This window comes from Haliotis rufescens, unplaced genomic scaffold, assembly GCF_023055435.1.
Source record: "Haliotis rufescens isolate VD_foot unplaced genomic scaffold, xgHalRufe1.0.p SCAF_56, whole genome shotgun sequence".
NCBI lineage: Eukaryota > Metazoa > Mollusca > Gastropoda > Lepetellida > Haliotidae > Haliotis > Haliotis rufescens.
This window is the reverse complement of record NW_025964290.1, coordinates 1,392,850-1,417,178: the sequence shown is the minus strand read 5'-3', so window position 1 is coordinate 1,417,178 and position 24,329 is coordinate 1,392,850. Positions and strand designations below refer to the sequence as shown.

Below are 24,329 nucleotides of genomic sequence, written 5' to 3'. Positions count from 1 at the left end.
AAATCTACTATTAATGAAATCTTAAGATTTCTTCTTGCCTGTTGATAGTAAATAACATTTCAAACTTGTGAGGAGAATCTGAATGCTATTGGTCAATATTGCTAATGTTAAGAGATTGTTGACTATATTATTACTCACATCCCCTCAACCAGAAGTGGCATAAATGTTATACTTTCAAGAATGAAAGGAATCTTGAGAGTTTTGTTTTCTGAACATTGTCATTCACGTTTACAACCTTTGAGAAACATGTACTTTGACAATAAGCTGTGCATATGAAACTACATAGTTTTAAAAAAAGCTTCGTCCCCTTCACAGCTGTTATAGGCTAACTGATCATCATGGAGGGACTGACTGCACAATGCATGACATTGTGCTAGGTCTGTACCTGCCTTTATAGAAACCACAGAAAAAAGGTAAAAAGTAAAGGTATAATGACTTACCTACACATTCTCGTCTTTCAAAGAAATATTATCTTAGAAACTTCAGCCACTTGGCCTTCAACAGCAAGGACCAGACGACCATTTTGATCAAGTTGTAAAGGGAGGATAACTCTTACTGTTGCTTTGTCTTGCAAATTTTAATGTCAATGATGACAGAGCATGAGATAACAAGTTCAGTTCTCTATTAGTAATGGGTTTATTAAATATATGTTATCTGTCTTAAGTTGGTAATTTTGAAACCTTTCTAAATATTTCAATCATATTAAATAATATCATTTAGATTCCATATGGTCTCCCCAGAAATATGAGGACATTTTGCTGGCAAAACGGTTATGAAAGCTTCAACGTTTTTATGTCAATAAGCTACCAGGAATGGTTAAATGAGTTTCCCAGTTATTTTAATACTGACCAGGAAGGAGATTTTGTCATACCTGGTATTACATATGTATTTTTTCCTTTAAAACAATGAGAAAAAGAATAGGATGGTGGGTGAATCAAAGGAACATTAAAGAAATCTTTTTTTAACAAGAGAAATCTTTTTCAACAATTTCTACTCTAATATTTCTATATGTAATTAGTTTCTTTAATTTTTTAATTTAGACTTCTAAGATGAAGCACAAACTTTCTCACATCCTGCATCTGCTATGCCTGGAAGCAGTTACATGTACCTCCTCCATTAATATAAGAAAATAGTTGCTTTTATCATCATGTACACAATAATCAAATGGAATGATTTTGAATAATTGTTACCACTAAAATCTAACATGATAATGATGGTAATATTTACAAAAAATGACTTTGGGACTTGAGAATACAAACAAAAATACACACATCAGTTGCCAGAGGGCTGTGAGGTGTTGGGGCTTAGAGATCCCTTGAACAGTACAAATTTAAATGTACCCCTTTCAACTCTGACATGTTGAGTATTCATTGTTTGATGTTTAATGACACACTTAGTTATATTCAAAATAATTAATATTATTATATTGATGTACATACCCTCCCACATATATTTTGTGAACATCATGGCCTATTGTACAATGTCATGAGTATTTATTCCTAGACATTTACCTATTGTTTTACTGTGTATGAGAAGAAATATGTCATAACTCTCATAACTCTTGCAAAATTGCATAACACAAACATCCTAGGAACTTGAATTATTACGCTTGTATCCCCACCAATGAGTGGCATAACAACTTTAAAATACATAAATTAGAGAATAATTTTATTTTCATTTGGCTTTTGCTATTTTATAGGAAACACTGTGTTCAGAAGTGGCTAAGATAGCTATTTAACAGAAAATTTACTCTGTTATTAAACATGTCACCACCTCACAAAGGTTATGATATGATAGACAATTACATAATACATTTGGGAGTGATATCATGGTTAGAAATTAAACATGGCAATGGGCAGTAATTACAGATAATAAGCAACTGGACCATTTTTATAGGAATTGCATTTTGTCATGAGCGATATGCATAAAAAGAAGAAATTGTATTCCGCTTTAGTTTCGCATTACCACTTTTATACGCTGCTATATTTAGCTGCAAATGTCGGACATCGAGTCAGTAGCATTGCCATTGGCGCACTTTGCAGAACGGAGTAAAAATACAAAACACAAGAAGTGCAGATGATTTTGCTCTTATTAAATGTTTGTCAATTAAACACATAGTTGCATGCCAGAGATATAATTCTCTACGGTGTTTATCCCAGTTCTGGTCGTATCCCAGTTCTGGTCGCTACATAGCAGGGGTGTGATGTCCTGGGCAGGAATTCGAAATGACAGTGTTTTGACTACTCTTCTTTCATTAATTAACATGTTTGGCATACCTAATTAACCTTTACTAATTCATGTTAAACCAACACAGAATGTTTTCTGCAAGTGGATATTCGCGAATGTCATAGGACTGACACGACACGTGTTAATAACTGTCAAAGCGCTTCTAAAAATACAACACATACTTTACATCTATAGACTAATTATAATATCATATCTACCTATATAACACTTTAGTGTCTCATATTGCAGTAGAAAACACGGTGCTCAAAAGTGAAGCCCTTTTCCCTCTACATTCTCTCTATCAGAAGTGCTTTGCTTGTGTTGGGTCCGACTTGGCCCGGGCGGTCAAAATCAACTTTAAACACACAGACGTATCTTCAAATGTGTTTACATCTATAGATTAGTGTTATATCTACCTATATACCACTTTATAATGTCACGGTTCATCGTATTTAAAGAAAACAGGGGGTCTCAAAGTGAATTTTTCTACTGTATTTTCTCAAGAAAATTTATGTCAGAAGTGTTCGGTCCGACTTGGCCCGGGCTGTCTAAATCAACTTAGACCTCACAGATGTATCATCAAATGGATTCGCATCTATAGATTAGTGCTATATCTACCTATATGCCACTTTATTATGTCACGGTACATCGTATTTAAAGAAAACAAGGTGCTCAAAGTCAAGCATTTTTACTGTATTTTCTTAAGAAAATCTATGTCAGAAGTGTTCGGTCCGACTTGGCCCGGGCGGTCAAAATCAACTTTAAACACACAGATGTATCTTCAAATGTGTTTACATCTATAGATTAGTGTTAAAACTGCCTATGTACCACTTTATAATGTCACAGTTTATCGCATTTAAAGAAAACCATGAGTTCAAAGTGAAGCCCTTTTCCCTTTGGCACTGTATATAAATATATATTGCGCACTATGTTTCCACAATGTGATGCTTCAACTTTAAATTGTTAATTTTCATTATGCAATATTATGTATAACTGTATATAGGGTGAAGGTGGTAATAAGTGCTGCACTTGTGCCCAATCCCTTGGTCATGTATCTCTTCAGCAAGTGCGAATCAGGTCCTAACACATCTGTTTTGTCATGTATCACGCGCTATACAGTCGAACCTCGCTTATCTGGACAATTTTCTTAAATGTTGTCCGGATAAACGAGTTTCTGGATATCTGAATACCTTGTTAACTGACCAGAAGTCCTTCCCCTACCTCAATTCTACCGAGGCATATGTGAAATGAATGGCAAAAATATGATTTATGAAGGATCTACCAATTACTAATAAAATACATTGTGCTGTACAGACTAACACAGCATGCTGTGACAGCGTGCTGCATTATTGAAACGGCTGAAGAAATGCATTTGTAGCCTAGTTAAGACTATAGACTTGTTTTGTGTACAGATACGAGGGCGAGGTTGGGGAAACCTGACACACATGAGCATTAATAGCCATGATTACCTGTACTAGTTGAGAGCCAAGGTTGAAGTCATTCATGTGTGAAAAATGTTGTCGAGGCATCTGTAAACGGCTAAAGAAATGCAAATGTAGACTAGTTTAGAATATGCACTTGCTTTGTGTACGGATGTGACGGCGAGGTAAGGGCAACCTGACACACACGAGCATTAAAAGTACAGTTTACCCGTACTTGTAGTTGACTGCCAAAAATGCTGTCGAGTCATCTGTACATCTTCTTTGTCGAATTGCATTATTAAAGTACATCAAGATGAGACTTTATATACATTCATATATATTAGTTGAGAACGAAACCTTGAAGTGTAGCCAGGACATTTCCTCGAAACGATGGGCGGCCATGTAGCTTCAATATCTTATAAATTATATCACTGAACATAGGTCAAGGTGTATTCAGTAAACAAAGATCTGAAGGGCTGTATATCCATCATCGAACACACTGTGCGTTCATCACAGTTTGTGACGGATTACGGATACGAACGAACTAGCACTTGTTTGGCAGGTAGGTTTTGTTAAGATGTGTTATCTTGTTCTCTCTCTACCCTCTACTTCCTTAATCACAATTTAAATCCTAAATAGACTTTCGGGCCCAACACTGTGGCAATTTTAGACCCTCTGTTTCTGTATTTACTTGAGCTCATTTCCCCTAAGGTTTACACATCTCATAAGACTAAGTCATCAATGATGTCAAAGCTGTCTGAAATGTTTCTTATGAACAGTTTATGAAGCTAAACAATGTCCATGTGACTTAAGCACAAAAACACTTCTGACAGAGATTTTCTTAAGAAAATACAGTAAAAATGCTTCACTATGAGCACCTTGTTTTCTTTAAATACGAAGTACCGTGACATTATAAAGTGGTAAATAGGTAGATATAACATTAATCTATAGATGTGAATCCAATTGATGATACATCTGTGAAGTTTAAGTGGATTTTGACAGCCCGGGCCAAGTCGGACCCAACACAAGCAAAACACTTCTGATTCAGACTATGTTGAGAATGTAGAGGGAAAAGGGCTTCACTTTGAGCACCTTCTTTTCTGTAAGTACAGCGATCTGAGACACTATAAAGTGGTATTTAGGTGGATATAATACTAATCTATAGATGTGAATCCATTTGATGATACATCTGTTAGGTTTAAGATGATTTAGACAGCCCGGGCCAAGTCGGACCGAACACTTCTGACATAGATTTTCTTAAGAAAATACAGTAACAATGCTTGACTTTGAGCACCTTGTTTTCTTTAAAAACGATGTACCGTGACATAATAAAGTGGTATATAGGTAGATATAGCACTAATCTATAGATGTGAATCCATTTGATGATACATCTGTGTGTTTAAATGTGATTTTGACCGACCGGGCCAAGTCGGACTCAACACAAGCAAAACACTTCTGCTGGAGACTATGTTGAGAATGCAGAGGGAAAAGGGCTTCACTTTGAGCCCCTTGTTTTCTTTAATTACAGCGATCTGAGACACTATAAAGTAGTATTTAGGTAGATATAATACTAATATATAGATGTGATTCCATTTGATGATACATCTGTGAGGTTTAAGTTGATTTTGACAGCCCGGGCCAAGTCGGACCGAACACTTCTGACAGAGATTTTCTAAAGAAAATACAGTAAAAATGCTTCACTTTGAGCACCTTGTTTTCTTTAAGTACAACGATCTGAGACACTATAAAGTGGTATTTAGGTAGATAGTATACTGGTTGTTAGATGTGAATCAATTTGATGATACATATGTGAGTTTAAAGTTGATTTTGACAGCCCGGGCAAGGTCGGACCGAAAACCTGTGTGACTGTTGAGAGTATAGGGAGAAGAGGTCTACTTTAACCAACGTGTCTGCTTTAAATACGACGATCAGTGACATTATAAAGTGGTATTTACTTATATATAGATCTTTCCTATAAATATAAACACTATGCGCACAGATGGAACGTTGTATCACGATAGCTAGAAGTATTTGATACGTTTCAAATCTTATTTCGTTTAACGATTGCTCTTTTACATGTTACAAAGATCAGCGACGCTTACACACCGCTCCACTTTCTGGTTTTCAAGCGATTTACTCCGAATTACTTATTTATGGTGCACTTTTTTGTTTGGTGATTGTTCATTAATGTCATGTGTGTATGTTGCATCAATAATATGTAGGTATGATCGCCGATGATGAAGTAATTAGCCAGTAACACTTTGGCCCGTCTTGGCCCGGCCCGGCCCGACTTTTAGGCAATGCCTTAAGTAAAGATATAATAATATTTTCAACACGCATTTTAAACCATTTCTATGCGAAAATGCGAGGCTCCCAGATGTGCCACTAAGTTTTCAGGCTATTTCCATAGGGACGTTTGTATAGACAACCCCCTGTGGTAAAGGGAAGCAATATAGTTTCCAAAAGGGGATATAGAGCGACTGTTTTCAAGTTATTGTATGCCTAAATGGTTCAGGAAAGAGATAATAATATTTCAACACGTATTTTAATCTATTTCCATGCGAAAAATGCGAAGCTCCCAGATGTGCCACTAACTTTTCAGGCTATTTCCATAAGGACGTTTGTATAGACGACCCCCTGTGTTTAAGGGAAGCTATATAGTTTCCAAGACAGGATATAGAGCTACACCTTTTACTTCATTTTATGTCTAAATGGTTCAGGAAAGAGATAATACTATTTCAAACACGTATTTTAAACTATTTCCATGCGAAACATGCGAAGCTCCCAGGTGTGCCACTAAGTTTTCAGGCTATTTCCATAGGGACGTTTGTATAGACGACCCCCTGTGTTAAAGGGAAGCTATATAGTTTCCGAGACAGGATATAGAGCTACACCTTTTACTTCATTTTATGTCTAAATGGTTTAGTAAAGATATAATACTATTTTAAACCCGTATATTAAACTATATATCTTGCATGTGTATGTAAACAGGTAGTCTGTCTTACAGACCCTGATACAAATATATATCAAATACAGCCCATGCAAGTCTATAATGTTTGGCAAGTCTAGATCACTGCAGTATATAGTAAAAAGAAGAGAGTCACTGGGCTCCTTTTTATTATATTTTTATTAAGATAACTGAACAACTGTTTTTTTTTGAAGATCCGGTCAAGAATAGATTTACAGCAACCCATGCTTGCCGTTATAGGCGACTATGCTTGTCGTAAGAGGCGACTAAAGGGATCGGGTGGTCAGGCTCGCTGACTTGGTTGATGCATGTCATCGTATCTCAATTGCGTGGATCGGTGGTCGTGATATCAATCACTGGATCCAGACTCCATGTACTGACAACCGTCATACAACTGGAATATTGCTACGTGCGGCGTTACACAAAGAACAACAAAACGGAAAAAACGGATCCTACTTATTTTGTGGATACCATAACAATAAATGAAATCAATGGATCGTTTGAGCTAGTTAAATATAAAAAAATAGTCGATAGTCATATTTCCCTCTGTTGGTCCCACGTGAAATGTTCTTCATGAATACTGTAATCATGAAACTAACGCAATAATAAGTCAGCACATTAATGCGAGTATAGAAGAACCCTGGCCTCAAATGCGTCATGACATTTATGAAAGTAGCCTTGCAAAAATAACTGTAGTCTCACAATTTAATAATGTAGTATTGGCTGATAGATGTTTGACCGAATAATATCATTTGTTCAATCAACTGTTCATCTAATTTCCATTAATGTATGTTACATTGATAATATGTTCATGGGTTTCTTCTCTGAACGTATAGTGTTGAGGACTACTTCAGTTGAGGATAAGTAACATAAATAATGAGGATATTATTTTGATATTATTGTCATTATTATTCCTTCAGATCATTAAAAAGAGTTATTATGTTTCACATTAAACATAGAGAAAGAGGTATGGATATTGTGGAGATTATTTTTTAGCATCGACATTATTAACATAATTCTTAAAGATATTATGTTTTGTTTATGGTCTAATGCCGCACTCAGCAACTTCAGGATATTACAACATACATTTAGGTTCAGTTGTATTATTTAATTTGCTTTATATTGCAAATGTTACAGAGACCTGATAAATTAATATAAAAATGTATAGTCGCTATTCTTAAAAGTAAGCATATGTTAGATTTATCAACCGGAAATATTGCACACCAAAGGATAATTATATATCATGACACTATTCTATGTCGAAGTCAACTATATTTGTGTTTGTTATTGCTACATGATTGGTTATGACTCTGTTACGTCATGATAAAGCAATGAGAAATTGACATTTGATGATATAAGACAGCTACGCGATAAATCACAAAGAAGAAGGAAGCGATTTTTATTTCACGATAAAACCTTGTTCTATCATGACGTCATTTATGGAGATTCGAACATGCACTCGCAACTTGAGGACGTCGTAACTTTGATGTTATGAGTGAGAGGGAAATGTCCAGTAAGTTGTTCCCAATAGATGTAGCAGGGTAAGGTAGATAAATGCAATGCCCGAACAATCGCATCAGAAAGTGAGAGCGAAATGTTAATCGGTATTGGGAGAAAAGGTACAGACGAGAAAATTGTGAGAACATGCGGGAAAGACCAAATTCAAACACTCCTGTTCATAAAATGGATTTATCTGGCATTGCCGCGGTCGTACGTAATGTTGATATCACATATAAGAAATAAACGAGTCGTGGTCGTTGTTTATCTACAATAAACAACTCCCACTCGCGGTTTGTTTCTTAATTACATGACCATATACCTTGACATTATATCACAGTTGATTATATCAGTTGACAAAAACGACATAAGCCGTTCCGTCATCACAAGAAACCCTTGCCAAAAGTAGCGCCAACTGCACGATTCCGACAACACCAGGAGCATGCATGTTTCATTATTCACCTTATGAAATGATGACACTGGGTGCTCGCAAAAAGGCGAGCTCATCCCGATCCACTAGTGGCACCCGCTACAAACACATGCAAAGGCAAGCCAATTGTTCACCCGAAAATGCACGGAAACACACGGTACAAGTTAAAATAGAGAATTGCATCAGACATCATTTTGGTCATTGATACGTCAAACCTGGAAATGCCAGCTACACGTCCAACAAAGAGACCAAGCCAGGACCCGAATCCTTTAAACCCACCCAAAACAACCCCCTGAGCACGAAGCTTCCATACATTTTCTCCTAACCTAAATTAATCTATACTAGTTCTGAAGTAAATCGTATTTACCCGCATGAATCGCCTTATGTCATTTATTCCCGATAAACAGAGCATGCACACTTTCCGTCAGTAATGTGGGGTAAGTCACGCACCAAACCTATACTCTCGATATACATGTTGCTCTTACTTAAAACACTATTGGGCTTACAAGATACGTTTATTAAAGTGCCATGCTTTTCTGATGTGCTATCATTCTAATTCGAAATAATGACATAAATAGTCATCCTTCAATATTTTTCAAGGTCGGGTTAATCACAAACATATTTGAATATATACCACATCTATACTTACATGAACTTATCTTTTATACTTTAAAGAATTAGGTCTGTCTGTCATACAGACCCCGAAACAAATATGTCCAATACAGCCCAAATTTGGCAAAATGAAGAAAGTCTCTTGGCTCCTTTTTATTATATTTTATAACTATTGTTTAACAACTGTTTTTATCTGTAAAATATGTTCATTTCAGAGATTAAATGTTATTCTAGCATCATGTCTGTGGTACGTTCACTGCATCAGCGTTGACATAAAAACGATTTTTACATATATAAATACATACAGAGGAAATGTTTAGCATTTATCTTTTAAGGAAGAATGTGGGACTTGCTTAATACATATGTATGTGGACATATATGTATGTACATTTGGATGAATATAGATATACCTCCTTATAGATAGTGATCGTAGATGATTGTAGAACGTGCACGAAGAAAATGGAATAATCATGTGAGTAATCGGGTAAATACCACGTTTAGCAATATTCAGCCATATTGCGATATTGGTTTCCAACATACAAGACGGACCATGAAATTATGACTTGAATTTGGACCTGGCTTTCTGGTGTGATGTAACACCCCATAATCTAATTTAGAAAAAGAGCTAAAAGCACGAATAAAGATCACGAGATGAAACTTATGTATACATCTGGGCATATATTTGCGTAGTATTACTACGTTAATTCATCAGTATATATGTATTTTGCGCAAAGGATATTGTAGATCGACGCTTACATGCGCATATAACCTATTCACCAGTGCTGTACTATTTAATTCATTTGTCTTGTGATACATATAGATAGGAACATGGAGAGTCTGTCTGAAGAAATATAGACATGCATGGGTTCTTTTGGATAGTTGTACTTCACGGTTAGACAAACGCTTAGTCTCTGAAAATACATTATTTTGGTTAAAACGAGAAACTATATTTAAATTTAAAAGGGGCCCAAGTGAGATGGAAATTTCAGCCTGAACCCGTTGAACATCTAGGCTTTTTTCATGTGGGGCTATAGTATTGCAGTAAGGCCTGGGCGGAAGGGAAAATAATTCTTCCCCGGGGAAGTATACGGGAGAGGTTAATTTAATAGCATGTAAGTCGACATGTTGGTTTCTTTGAAATTTCAAGCCACACAGATACCGAAACGAAACATACAAATCATGTGAGATGTGCGTGAAATGTTGATGTTTATCTTTTCCAGCAATAAGAGATACTTCGTCTTGCTATTCTGAGACTTAGTCACTTTTCGTAATGCTGATAACCCATAAAATTTGTTCATTTTGTTTTTAAAAGAGCTCAAAACGATCCCATTTTGCTAAAGTTAACCGGTCTATATTTTTTAAGAATATACTATTGCACATTGAGCGATTATCTCCTTTAGCTATAGGCGTAGTATAGAAGTGATAAATCACGCACTGACCTTGCATTGCTGTACATCGTATCTTATTCAAGCTGTATCACTGAGAGTGAGTGATTATCTCCCTTACCCGAACAACTCAATTGCGCACTACCTTTGCAATGTATCGTATGTTATTCAGGCAGCCTTCGAGAAACGTTCCAGGAAGGAATTTAGGCCAAGCCTGTCACGCGCACTCAATTTTCACACTGCTTTTGCGACATATTGTTCAACACGATTAAATACCAGGCTTCTATAACGTATGACTTTGTTCAATAAACAACACATGTAAAACAACCGGTTTGATATGAGAATTGTTTTATTAGTTGTCTTCATAATCACATGTATGGCGCTTGCTGTGCATAGTTGAGCACAGCATTGTTTTAAATACTTCACTGTATGTAATGTATGGTACATACCGTTTCATGCGGGGGTTAACGTTTCTGCATGGTTTATTGCTTTAACACAAAAAAAATTAACTGCCAGCAGAGACCATACACCCGTATAAGTTCTTTGCTTCTGGATACATAGGAATTCAACAGGTTGGTCTGTGGTTTGCAATTATTTTCCAAAAAGATAATACGGTTGCATGATATCTTCACGATGTTTGGGTTGAACAAATCATAGTAGCATTCTTCTAAACAAATTTCCAATCTAAGCCGGAAGCAATCACAACACAAACCCAGTTAACCAAACGGAACCATACACAAGAGTGAGTGAGGTAGTTGGGTTTAACGCCGCCTTGAATAGTATTCCGTGTCAGCTTGATGTGGGAGGAAAATCTGAAGTGATGCAGGTCTTAGACGTTCACCACTTTGGTGAAACAAACGAGCAAGGGTTTTTTGCTGACAACAAAATCGGGGCGAACCGAGATTCAAACACACCGTCATTAGATTCTGGCATACCCAAGGGACACAACTCTGCATGGCGAATTGCAGCGCCTTCGGCGACTGGGCCAATCATGCCCCCGTAAACAACTGTAAGAAACTATTACACAACAAAGATGTTTTAGATGAGATATGTATTGCGGAACATTCCATGAAGAAACAGTGGCAATATTACAAAATCACAAACTACAAAATACATGCACAATAAACGACAATTAAAAAACATAGGAACATTCAACATTCAAAGGAGGTACATTATAACAATTTTATTTCAAAAACAAGTGCATTATAATGATATGGAAACAATATGAGAATTGAGCAAAACTATGGTAATGTTGTACATACATGTACAAGGAATTTGTTTGTAATTGTTGATATGTTAACAGATCTTGGAAGTTGTTTCTGGATAACTGTTGGTAAAGTTATTAGAATCTGTTCCTTTTAACAGAGTGTACCAAATTCTTTATCATGATTGGGGATTATTTGTGATTCTCTTTCTAGGTTTGTATTATGTAAGACAGTGCGTAATGTTGTTCATCTTCTGAGACATCACATGTTTCACAGAGACGTTGTTCAAATGGGGTTGGTGTTTTTGTATATCTACATTTTTTTCAATTTTTAGTTTGTGATTACTTAAACGAAGTTTTGAGAAAAGTGACCTATGGCCTTTGTATTCTCAATATTTATAGATAACGTGACCAAACTGTATGTTCCTAACTTACTGCTAGATAAATGGGAATCCATTAATGATTGCATAATTTTTTTACATTTGAACTGAAGTATATTTAGAGTGGATTCATTACATTTTTTGTGTTTACTATTTTAAAGTTTGCTTTATTTAACCCAACCAACATTTTGACCAGAAATATTGATATTTGCTGCAAAAGCATGCTCTAAGCCATTTGTTGTGTTATCTATAAAGGATTTGTTTTATTGGTTCTAATAGTGGGTATATATCAAGTTTTGCCTGACAGGCCCAGTATTCTTGCTTGGGTTTTCTTTGTGCTGACCAATTAAGACACTGTTTCTTTTATTGTGCTTTCCAAAGATAAGTACATTTATAACAACCAATTTGTACTTAACACAAATTGCCTCCTCCCATAGCTTACACTATCTCCCCCTGCACATAACATTATATTGCGGGGAGCTATTGATGCTCCGCAGCAATCTCTACTTGTATGGTTCAGGGAATGTGAGACAAACTACATCACGGTCTCTATCGCCGTCGTGATCTTTAGAGCTACGAAATTAGAGCCATCTGAGACAGCCACTCGACACCTGTTTGCACCCATCAGATACCAGTCACTACTGTCACTACTCCTCTCTCCAAACGAAAAAAACCGAAAAATGTCGGAAGTGTATATTTTTAATCCTTCTAATTTACTATTTAGATACATGATTTAACTTAAAAGTAATTATATCGATATCTGTGATGCTGGTACCGTTTTGTCGCCATTGTGTAGCTATTGTGGAGTTATTATGAATATCAAATATACTAACGTAATCGGGTGGTCAGGCTCGCTGGCTTGGTTGATGCATGTCATCGTATCCCAATTGCGTAGATCGTTGCTCTTGATGTCAATAACTGGATTGTCTGGCCCAGACCGGATTATTTACAGACCGCCGTCATACAGCTGGTAATTGTTGAGTGCGGCGTTTAACAACAATCACACAAAAACTGAGTTCAGGACGACTTGCTTTATACATATATATGTGGACCTATATGTATGTACATTTGGATGATATACCTCCTTAAAGATAGTGTTCGGAGATGACTGTAGAAAAAGGAATAATTATGTGAGTAATCGGGTTAATACCACGTTTAGCAATATTCAGCAATATTGCGATATTAGTTTCCAACATACAGGCGGACCATGAAATTATGACTTGAATTTGGACCTGGCTTTCTGGTGTGATGTAACACCCCATAATCTCCGTTAGAAAAAGAGCTTAAAGCACGAATAAAGATCACGAGATGTTACTGATGTATACATCTTGACATATATTTGCGTAGTACTACTACGTTAATTCATCAGCATATATGTATTTTGCATAAAAGGATATTGTAGGACCGACGCTGACATGCGCATACAACCTATTCACCAGTGCTGTAATATTTAATTCATTTCTTTTGACACATATCGACACGAGAAACTATATCTAAATTTAAAAGGAGCCCAAGGGGTATGGAAATTTCAGCCTGAACCTGTTGAACATCTAGGCGTGTTTCATTTGGGGCTATAGCATTGCAGTAAGGCCTGGGCGGAAGGGAACACCTGTCGGAAGTGTATCCTTCCAAATTTCTATTTAGATACATGTTTTAACTTTAAAGTAATTATATGGATCTCATGTATTATTGGTGTCTGTGATGCTGGTACCGTTTTGTCGCCATTGTGTAGCTTTTGTGGATTTATTATGAATATCAAATACATGTCTTGAAATATAGACTTGTAAAAGAGTTCATCAAAGAACCATATGCAGCCATTTAATTGGCGTGTATGGATATATTATCCATTTACTTATACACACTTATTATGGACATATACAGAATTTCATTGTACCTTATTATTGAAAAAATACCCGTGAAGATCCGGGTTAGAATAGGCCTTCAACAACCGATGCTTGTTCGAAGGCGACTAACATGATCGGGTGGTTAGGCTCGCTGACTTGGTTGATACATGTCATCGTATCCCAATTGCGTAGATCGGTGCTCTTGGTGATGATAACTGGATTGCCTGGTCCAGACTGGATTATTTACGAACCACCGACATATAGCTGGTATATTGCTGGGTGCGGCGTTAAACAACAAACAAACAAAATCTATTATTAAACACCTTCCAACAATGAGAAATTAAACTCATATTTCTATATATTCTGTTATATTTATAACATAATTTGATTCATAATTTAATTATTGCGTTGCTTTCTGCCCTGTCATTCAATGTACATGTTCAACCCCCGAAACTTTTAATATTTCATTTTTCACAAATGGCTACGTTAGTGAGTTGCCTAGATCTCTCGTTACCTACTCACACGAACAGATTTAAATAATTTGTTTTACTATCATATTTCTGTTTATCTAATTCATAATACGAAATTGATCATTCATTTATCACAGTATAGATCATATTTGTTTATATCACTATCTGATGCTAAGGTTTTATTGCAGAAATTATAATTAATTCAAAATGTAGAAAGATACACAATTTGCCATTATTTGACTTTTAAACTGTACAAAGTATAATATAATGATCAGAATGCCTGTAACGGGAAGTATTTAAGAAAGAAATATTTGTCGATAAGTCCCATTTTTCAAATATGCCCTTCAGTAGTATTATTGTGAAACTATATATTATACTATTATATGCGAAACTGACGCCCGTTCGTCTCCCAGACCATAGAGAATAAATTTAAAAGGAATCCAGCTCAAGTCTAGAACGATTTGGCAAGCCTAGATTGCCTCAATTCTATCCATGAAAGTAAGCATTAATAAAAAAAATATTGTTCTTGTCTGCTTCAGATTATATTTGGTAGAGACATATTTTTAACTAGGAAAATTGTACTGACACCGGCGCTGTCCCTATTGAAGCTATTTATAAGAATTTCGAATTGTCGTCCATTGTTCGATGTCAATACATCGATGACAAGTGAGGATATCATAAAGTAATCGTTGATGCCGCGCTACACTATAATACAAATTATAATCAAGTTGACTGGTATGTACATTACTACAGTGAACATGTACATGATTATGCCCTAAAAATCAAATGCCGTAATGTCAAATACTAATATATTATTGTGTGATGAATTTAACTGGATCAGTGGTAATATGTGATATTAATATTCCATCCATTTCTCTCCTGGTTGGTCCATCCATGTCTACAAAATGAACATAATACAATTAAAATGGAGCCTAGAACAATTCTTAATTTCAGGCTAGAGCTGTTGAAATCTAGACTTTCCCAAACATTATAGACTAGAGTTGGTCTCATTTTTCACATTATTCTCTTAGGTCAGCGGCACAGCTCATACCATACAGTAACAAGACCAGATTGCGAAATTTCTAGCCACTCATTTACGGAAACAAAACATACAAATCATGTGCGTGGAATGTTGATGCTGTTCTTTTCCATACAACCACTCACACATACATTCACACACACATTCACACACACATACATACACATACACTCACTCTCACACACACACACACACACACACACACACACACACACACACACACACACACACACACACACACACCCGCCCCGCCCCGCCCATAAGTCTTGCCCTGCTGGTCTGACCTCGAAAGGTTACGACCCTTGTTTACTCTCATTCTGTGACGAGATTATACGAGGCACACTCCGAGTACGTGCTCTCTCGTTGTGTGTCAGTTGACGGTGTTTGGAGTCCTCAGGGTGCGACAGTAAGTTTGACAGCTGACGGGGAAGGTATGTACTGAAAACTAAAGTATTCACTTCAGCGTAGAAATAGTTTCTCTATATTAAATCGTTACATCTGAAAACTTTCCTTTCTGTCCTGACAAACATATTGTATCCGGACAGTTCGTTAAGGGAAAGATTAACCCGTCGTTACGTGAATGTGTGAGAAAAGGTCACCTATTAACAGGACACGACTTGAGGCAGGAAAATAATAGAAAACGAAGCTTTACAACTTGTGATGTCAACAGGTGCACGACAAAGTTCACTGCCTCGCAATATTTCATATACTATCCACACGCTTGCTTCCATTCTTGTAACACATCTGTCACACTGTCACGCAGTTATGACACACTATACATTGCACCTCGAGTTTACCCTGGGAAGTTACGTTATTACTATGATGACAATGAAAGCTATGTGTATGATAACAAATCATAATAGAAGTAGATGATAAATAATATTGTTCATAATTAGTACCATTTTGTTTTAATTGGAAGTACGCCTGTATATTAGATAGATTCTAATAGCCACGTGCTGCAGTGCCTCGACATGTTTCAGGACAAGATCTATTGAACGGTAATTCATCGGGAATGCCGTTGTTACTGACCAAGAGGTCTGCCTTGTCCCCACAGGTGGGTGAAGGTCATAAGTCTTAATCCCTGTAGGCGTTCACAATCGCCGTTGACCTGTCACTATACAAACCTGCTTTAAATAATAACTATTTGACAAAAGCGTCGCTAAACCGATAATCATCCACAGCCGTAATACGATTTTAAGAACAAGATACGTCTATTTTCCTATCAAAGACGTCTTTTCGTCTTTGGTCTAATGAAATATCGTCATTTGATCACGTGGAATACATATATACCCCGATTGAAAAGCGAAGGGTCCTTGAAACGTCCAGAACGCTGAGTGTGGAGTGATGGATTTATTGGGGCAATGAAAGGCTGTGGGCGACTTGGCAGAGCAAAGCAAGACTGATTAATGACTAGTTTGATATTTGATGCTCTCTCTTTGTGGTGTACGTAATATATAAAAAGTACTTATTTAACTGGGAGACAAATAAAAGGTTTTAAATAGAAATATAATTTATAACATCTCATATTACTTTAATATTCTAATATTCGCCGTGTTGTTGATTGATTTCTTCGTGATCCCATGTGGTGCTGAAGTCAGCGGAAACCGGAACTTGTACGTAATAGATGGGCAGGCGGTCCATACACAGGATGCTGGCCAACTGTGTCACCACACGTCACCACACATAGGAGATAAACACTCTCTCTCTCTCCCTCTCCCCCTCTCTCTCTCCCTGTCTCTCTCTCTCTCCCTCTCTCTCTCTCTCCCTCTCTCTCTCCCTCACTGTCTCTCTCTCTCTCCCTCTCTCTCTCTCTCTCACTCCCTCTCTCTCCCTCTCTCTCTCTCTCACTCCCTCTCTCTCTCTCACTCCCTCTCTCTCACACTCCCTCTCTCTCCCTCTCTCTCTCTCCTCTCACTCCCTCTCTCTCTCCCTCTCTCTCCCTCTCTCTCTCCCCCTCTCTCTCTCACTCCCTTTCTCTCCCCCTCTCTCTCTCCCTCTCTCCCCCTCTCTCTCTCCCTCTCTCTCTCTCTCTCTCTCTCTCTCTCTCTCTCTCTCTCTCGTACATACTTTATTTATTGAAACATTCATGCTACTTGGAGTGAGTGAGCCATGGACAATATAGTGTACATGTACACACAAATACAACATTTAACGCCGCTTTAAACAGCAATGTTAGTTATATCACGGCGTGTCAGTTTGATGTGCGAGGAATGCGTTTAATGTTTCGTGCACGTTTATAAAACACAGGATATCGCGATTTCGCGAAGCCAAGGCTTCTGAAATCACACAAATTGAAACAAGGAGCCATATTGTTTACAATATAAAGTGTACCGAACGAACATACTACAAGCAGTTCGCGTCTTGTTTTGAATTGCAGAAAAACCAAGTCGAATCATCGACCTTACCTCATGTTGAGGTCTAACAGTTTATTCCGTCACCCGTACACGTACGATCTACCACATAACAAACAATGGCGAATGAACACAATCGTTATGACACAGTGCCGTATTTACCGGTGTGAGAGTTTGGGACATGCCCGGCTCGGGTCGACCCACCACCACAAAGGAAAACATTGATGCTGTCCTCAACTTGGTACTGAAACTAGGCACATCACATTTCATGGGTTGGGGGTACCACGGGCTCGTGTGTGGCAATAGGTGAGGTGTAATGGGGTTTAACGTCGCGTCCAAGATTATTGCACTTATATAGCGACGTGCATGTACGTGTGTGTGTGGCTGCTTGTACTAGTCAGGACTGATGCCGATTTGAACTGCTAGGTCACTGAGATACCATGCCGCAGTTTAACATGAATACCCCACTCAGTATACTGACTCCGAGCCCACCCGTCCTTGTTTTAGCCCCTTAATGCCGAGCGCCAGACAGGGTAATAACAAGTACAATCTTTCAACGTCTTTTGGTATGACGCTCTCCGGGCGGACGCTCTACCACTTGACCACGGAGGCGGTCGTGTGTGGCAATAGAAGTAGTCCTCCAGGTACATGTACATCTCGGTTTATCAAAGGCGACTATGTTTGTCGAAAGAGGCGACTATACTTGTCGTAAGAGGCGACTATGCTTGTCGTCAGAGGCGACTATACTTGTCGTAAGAGGAAACTATGCTTGTGGTCAGAGGCGACTATGCTTGCCGTAAGAGGCGACTATGCTTGTCGTCAGAGGCGACTATGCTTGTCGTAAGAGGCAACTATGCTTGTCATAAGATGCAACTATGCTTGTCGTAAAAGGTGACTATGCTTGTCGTAAGAGGCGTCAGGCTCGCTGACTTAGTTGATGCATGTTATCGTATCCCAATTGCGTAGATCGATGCTCATCATGTCAATCACTGGATTGTCTGGTCCAGACTCGATTATTTACAGACCGCCGTCATATAACTGGAAGATTGCTGAGTGCGGCGTTAAACAAAGAAACAAACTTACAAATATGTCAGTATGTCAAGGGTTTGTACCGGATGGGTTCCTGGAACACTATGAGATGAAATGAAGGCTACGCGCGTCACTACTTCTAACGCCTCGTTGTCCAGACAGAATCGCAACCTAAAGAGACTCATTTGAGGCTGGTGGCATGTGATAAGGTTCGGTGGGGGTAGCCTAGTGGTTAAAGCGTTCGCTCGTCACGCCGAAGACCCGAGTTCGATTCCCCACATGGGTACAATGTGTGAAGCCCATTTATTGTGTCCCCCGCCGTGATATTGCTGGAATATTTCTAAAAGCGGCGTAAAACCGTACTCACTCGCTACATGTGATAAGACCTGGATCTATCACAAGGATCCCAAGAGCAAATTTAACCGAGCATCCATGAGTGGAAACGCTGCGGTTCAAAAAGAAAATTATAAAGGAGCTAGATCCATGAAGAAAGTTATGGTCACCTTATTTTTGGAATCGAATGGTGACCTCATTCTATAAGTAGCTCAATGCTATTTCATCCCTACTATGGACTCATTAAGCAATAACCCCTATCGTCTTTAGATATAATCCAATCTGTGTATCCATAATCTTGTTTAATTGGCTTCCTCATCACGTGTTCTCTGTCCACCACATATAATTCTGTCCAATGCTCAGATAACTCAGTCTTGTTGACAACGGTATTCGGTCTGTACGGTAACGTCGCTATTACAATATACAAAAGACGTTGTTGTTATCCATAAAGTGCCTACTTTGTCATCCGGACATTAGAAATGACGTCATGATGTAACGGGAATGCCGCTCAAAGCGGCGTTAACCCCAACTCACTCACTCACTCACTAACCTGTAAGAAACGCCCATGAAATAAATCCAAATATTATAAACCACGATGCACGCTGTCGGGTCACGCCGACTAACAATCAGCCCGACCTCCAGATCCAGTAAGGAGCTATTTCATCAACGTAACCACATTCTTCTCTCGCCAGGCGGTTCGGGAATTACTGTGACCCGGCTGCCCACGTGACTACTCCAGACAGACGTTATATTACATCAGTACAGGGGTGTCCTTGACCCGGCTGCCCACGTGACTACTCCAGACAGACGTTATATTACATCAGTACAGGGGTGTCCTTGACCCGGCTGCCCTCAGGGATTCCCCAGCTTGACGTTATATTATATCTTTACATGAATGTTTATTCACTTCTGTCAGTAACAGAAGTTTGATGGGGCCCAGAACAATGACGAGGCAATCTAGACTTAACCAATCATTCTAGACTTGAGTAGGCTTCCTTTTGTAATTCATTCTTTAGGGTCTGGGAGACAGACCGGTATCTGACCCGTGAAGATCCCGGGGTAGAATAAGTCTTCAGCAACCCATACTTGCCGTAAAAGGCGACTTTGTTGCTTCATGTCATCGTTCCCAATTGCGTGGATCGAGGTTCATGATATCAATCACTGGATTGTCTGGTCCAGACTCGATTATTAACACAGACCGCCGTCATATAGCTGTGATATTGCTGAGTGCGGCGTTAAACAACAAACAAGCAAACACACATACCATCACACATACCATCACACATGCCATCACACATACCATCACACATACCATCACACATGCCATCACACATACCATCACACATACCATCACACATGCCAACACACATACCATCACACATGCCAACACACATACCATCACACCTACCATCACACATACCATCACACATACCATCACACATACCATCACACATACCATCACACATACCATCACACCTACCATCACACCTACCATCACACCTACCATCACACCTTCCATCACACCTACCATCACACATGCCATCACACATACCATCACACATGCCATCACACATACCATCACACCTACCATCACACCTACCATCACACATACCATCACACATACCATCACACATACCATCACACATGTCATCACACATACCATCACACATACCATCACACATACCATCACACATACCATCACACATTCCATCACACATGCCATCACACATGCCATCACACATACCATCACACATACCATCACACCTACCATCACACATACCATCACACATACCATCACACATACCATCACATATACCATCACACATGCCATCACACATGCCATCACACATGCCATCACACATGCCATCACACATTCCATCACACATGTCATCACACATGCCATCACACATACCATCACACATACCATCACACATACCATCACACACATACCATCACACATACCATCACACATGCCATCACACATGCCATCACACCTTCCATCACACATGCCATCACACATACCATCACACATGCCATCACACATGCCATCACACATACCATCACACATACCATCACACATACCATCACACATACCATCACACATGCCATCACACATGCCATCACACATGCCATCACACATACCATCACACATGCCATCACACATGCCATCACACATACCATCACACATACCATCACACATACCATCACACATGCCATCACACATGCCATCACACATACCATCACACATGCGAACACACATACCATCACACATACCATCACACATACCATCACACATACCATCACACACATACCATCACACATACCATCACACATACCATCACACATACCATCACACATACCATCACACACATACCATCACACATATACCATCACACATACCATCACACATACCAGCACACACATACCATCACACATACCATCACACATACCATCACACATGCCATCACACATACCATCACACATACCATCACACATACCATCACACATACCATCACACATGCCATCACACATACCATCACACATACCATCACACATACCATCACACACATACCATCACACATACCATCACACATACCATCACACATACCATCACACATACCATCACACACATACCATCACACATGCCATCACACATACCATCACACATGCCATCACACATACCATCACACATACCATCACACATACCATCACACATACCATCACACACATACCATCACACATACCATCACACATACCAACATACCATCACACATTCCATCACACATACCATCACACATGCCATCACACATACCATCACACATACCATCACACATACCATCACACATACCATCACACATACCATAACACATGCCATCACACATACCCACACACATACCATCACACATGCCATCACACATACCATCACACATGCCATCACACATACCATCACACATACCATCACACATACCATCACACATGCCATCACACATACCATCACACATACCATCACACATACCATCACACATACCATCACACATTCCATCACACATGCCATCACACATACCATCACACATACCATCACACATACCATCACACATTCCATCACACATGCCATCACACATACCATCACACATACCATCACACATACCATCACACATGCCATCACACATACCATCACACATACCATCACACATACCATCACACATACCATCACACATACCATCACACATGCCATCACACATGCCATCACACATACCATCACACATACCATCACACATACCATCACAAATGCCATCACACATACCATCACACATACCATCACACATACCATCACACCATCACACATACCATCACACATACCATCACACATGCCATCACACATGCCATCACACATGCCATCACACATACCATCACACATGCTATCACACATACCATCACACATACCATCACACATACCATCACACATGCCATCACACATGCTATTGCACATACCATCACACATACCATCACACATACCATCACACATATACCATCACACATACCATCACACATACCATCACACACATACCATCACACATACCATCACACATACCATCACACATACCATCACACATACCATCACACATACCATCACACATGCCATCACACATACCATCACACATGCTATCACACATACCATCACACATACCATCACACATACCATCACACATACCATCACACATGCTATTGCACATACCATCATGCATACCATCACACATACCATCACACATATACCATCACACATACCATCACACATACCATCACACACATACCATCACACATACCATCACACATACCATCACACATACCATCACACATACCATCACACATACCATCACACATACCATCACACATGCTATTGCACATACCATCATACATGCCATCACACATACCATCACACATACCATCACACATACCGAGTGATGTATTACCCCTGCAGTGTTTTATTGTACGACAAACAACGACCACGAGTCGTTTATCAACATTATGTTCAGCCTCTTTAAGGATGACGATAAATTGTACCAGCATTGACAATATTTAACCGTATTTAAATAATGATGACTCCCTCAATAGAATCCGTCCTCGGCAATGACGGACAAGTCCATTCTATGCACAGGTGGGTATTTCCAGCATATTCTCACAATCCTCACTTCGATTATCTGTATCATTTCTCCCAATACCGATTGCCATATCTCTCCCGTTGTTACATACGATCGTTTGTCCATCGCTTTTATCTGCGCTGACCAGCTACATCTCACTAAACACTTCCCTCTCAAAAATAACGTCGTCATATATACGACGTCATCAAGTTGTGAGCGCATGTTCGAATCTCCAGAAATGACGTCATGATACAAAAATGTTATATCGTGAAATAAAAACGCTTCGTTCTTCATTGTTCTTTGTGATTTATCGCGCAGCTATCTCATATATTATGATAATGTTCCCTGTCTGGCGCTAGGGGACCAACCATTTGATATTCTGGGGGTAGGGTTTTATCGAAAAATATAATTTGTCCCAGAACAGTCTTGAAAAAATGAATTATGCTTCAGACTGTTAAAACAAGAAATCGTGACATCTTTGTGTCGAGGTCCCTTCAATGATATACCACTTACAACTCGACAAACCTGTACACATACGGCCCCTAACTGATCAAGGCTCATGGTTACCCCCCGCAGCGACTGGTCCGACTGCAGAAACAGACGGATGTCGCATTCAACACACCACATCCCATGCTGAGTAAGATGTTCCAGCAGGGAGAGGCCACAGGTGATATATTATTCTTGCTGCGTCATGGAGTGACCTATATGTAATAGCGACATGCCGGCTATGCGAGCAGTGCCTGTCATATTCGAATCACGTTCTGATAATAAACTCGTCCTTTCTTTTCAGAATGGGGAGTCACAATCACGACTTCGAGAAAGGAGAAGAACACAAGAAGTGAGTGGATACATTTATGTTTTTTGTTACACATATAATTTTTTATAATATTCTCCATGGTGCATGTTTTTTTTGTCTAAATAATGTCTCGAAGGGATTGTTAAGGGTGTGTTCCTCATCTCGATTGCATACGTGATTGGGGGTTCCCCTACAGGCGGACACA

General features: G+C 38.9%; 1 protein-coding gene across 3 annotated transcripts in view; it reads left to right on the top strand.

The window, feature by feature from the left end:
- The first annotated feature begins 3,984 nt into the window (after positions 1-3,984).
- Positions 3,985-24,329, top strand: part of LOC124115939 (glutathione hydrolase 1 proenzyme-like) — a 42,829-nt gene continuing 22,484 nt past the window's right edge. The window contains exons 1-2 of one of the 3 annotated variants that reach the window (XM_046477107.2): positions 3,985-4,209; positions 24,119-24,166. In XM_046477107.2, the coding sequence (XP_046333063.2) occupies positions 24,120-24,166 (47 nt within the window). In that variant the 5' untranslated portion in view covers positions 3,985-4,209; position 24,119. Of the gene's footprint in view, positions 4,210-15,780; positions 15,908-23,901; positions 23,996-24,118; positions 24,167-24,329 lie in introns of those variants that run through there. The other 2 variants (XM_046477106.2, XM_046477108.2) reach the window with 2 other exon arrangements.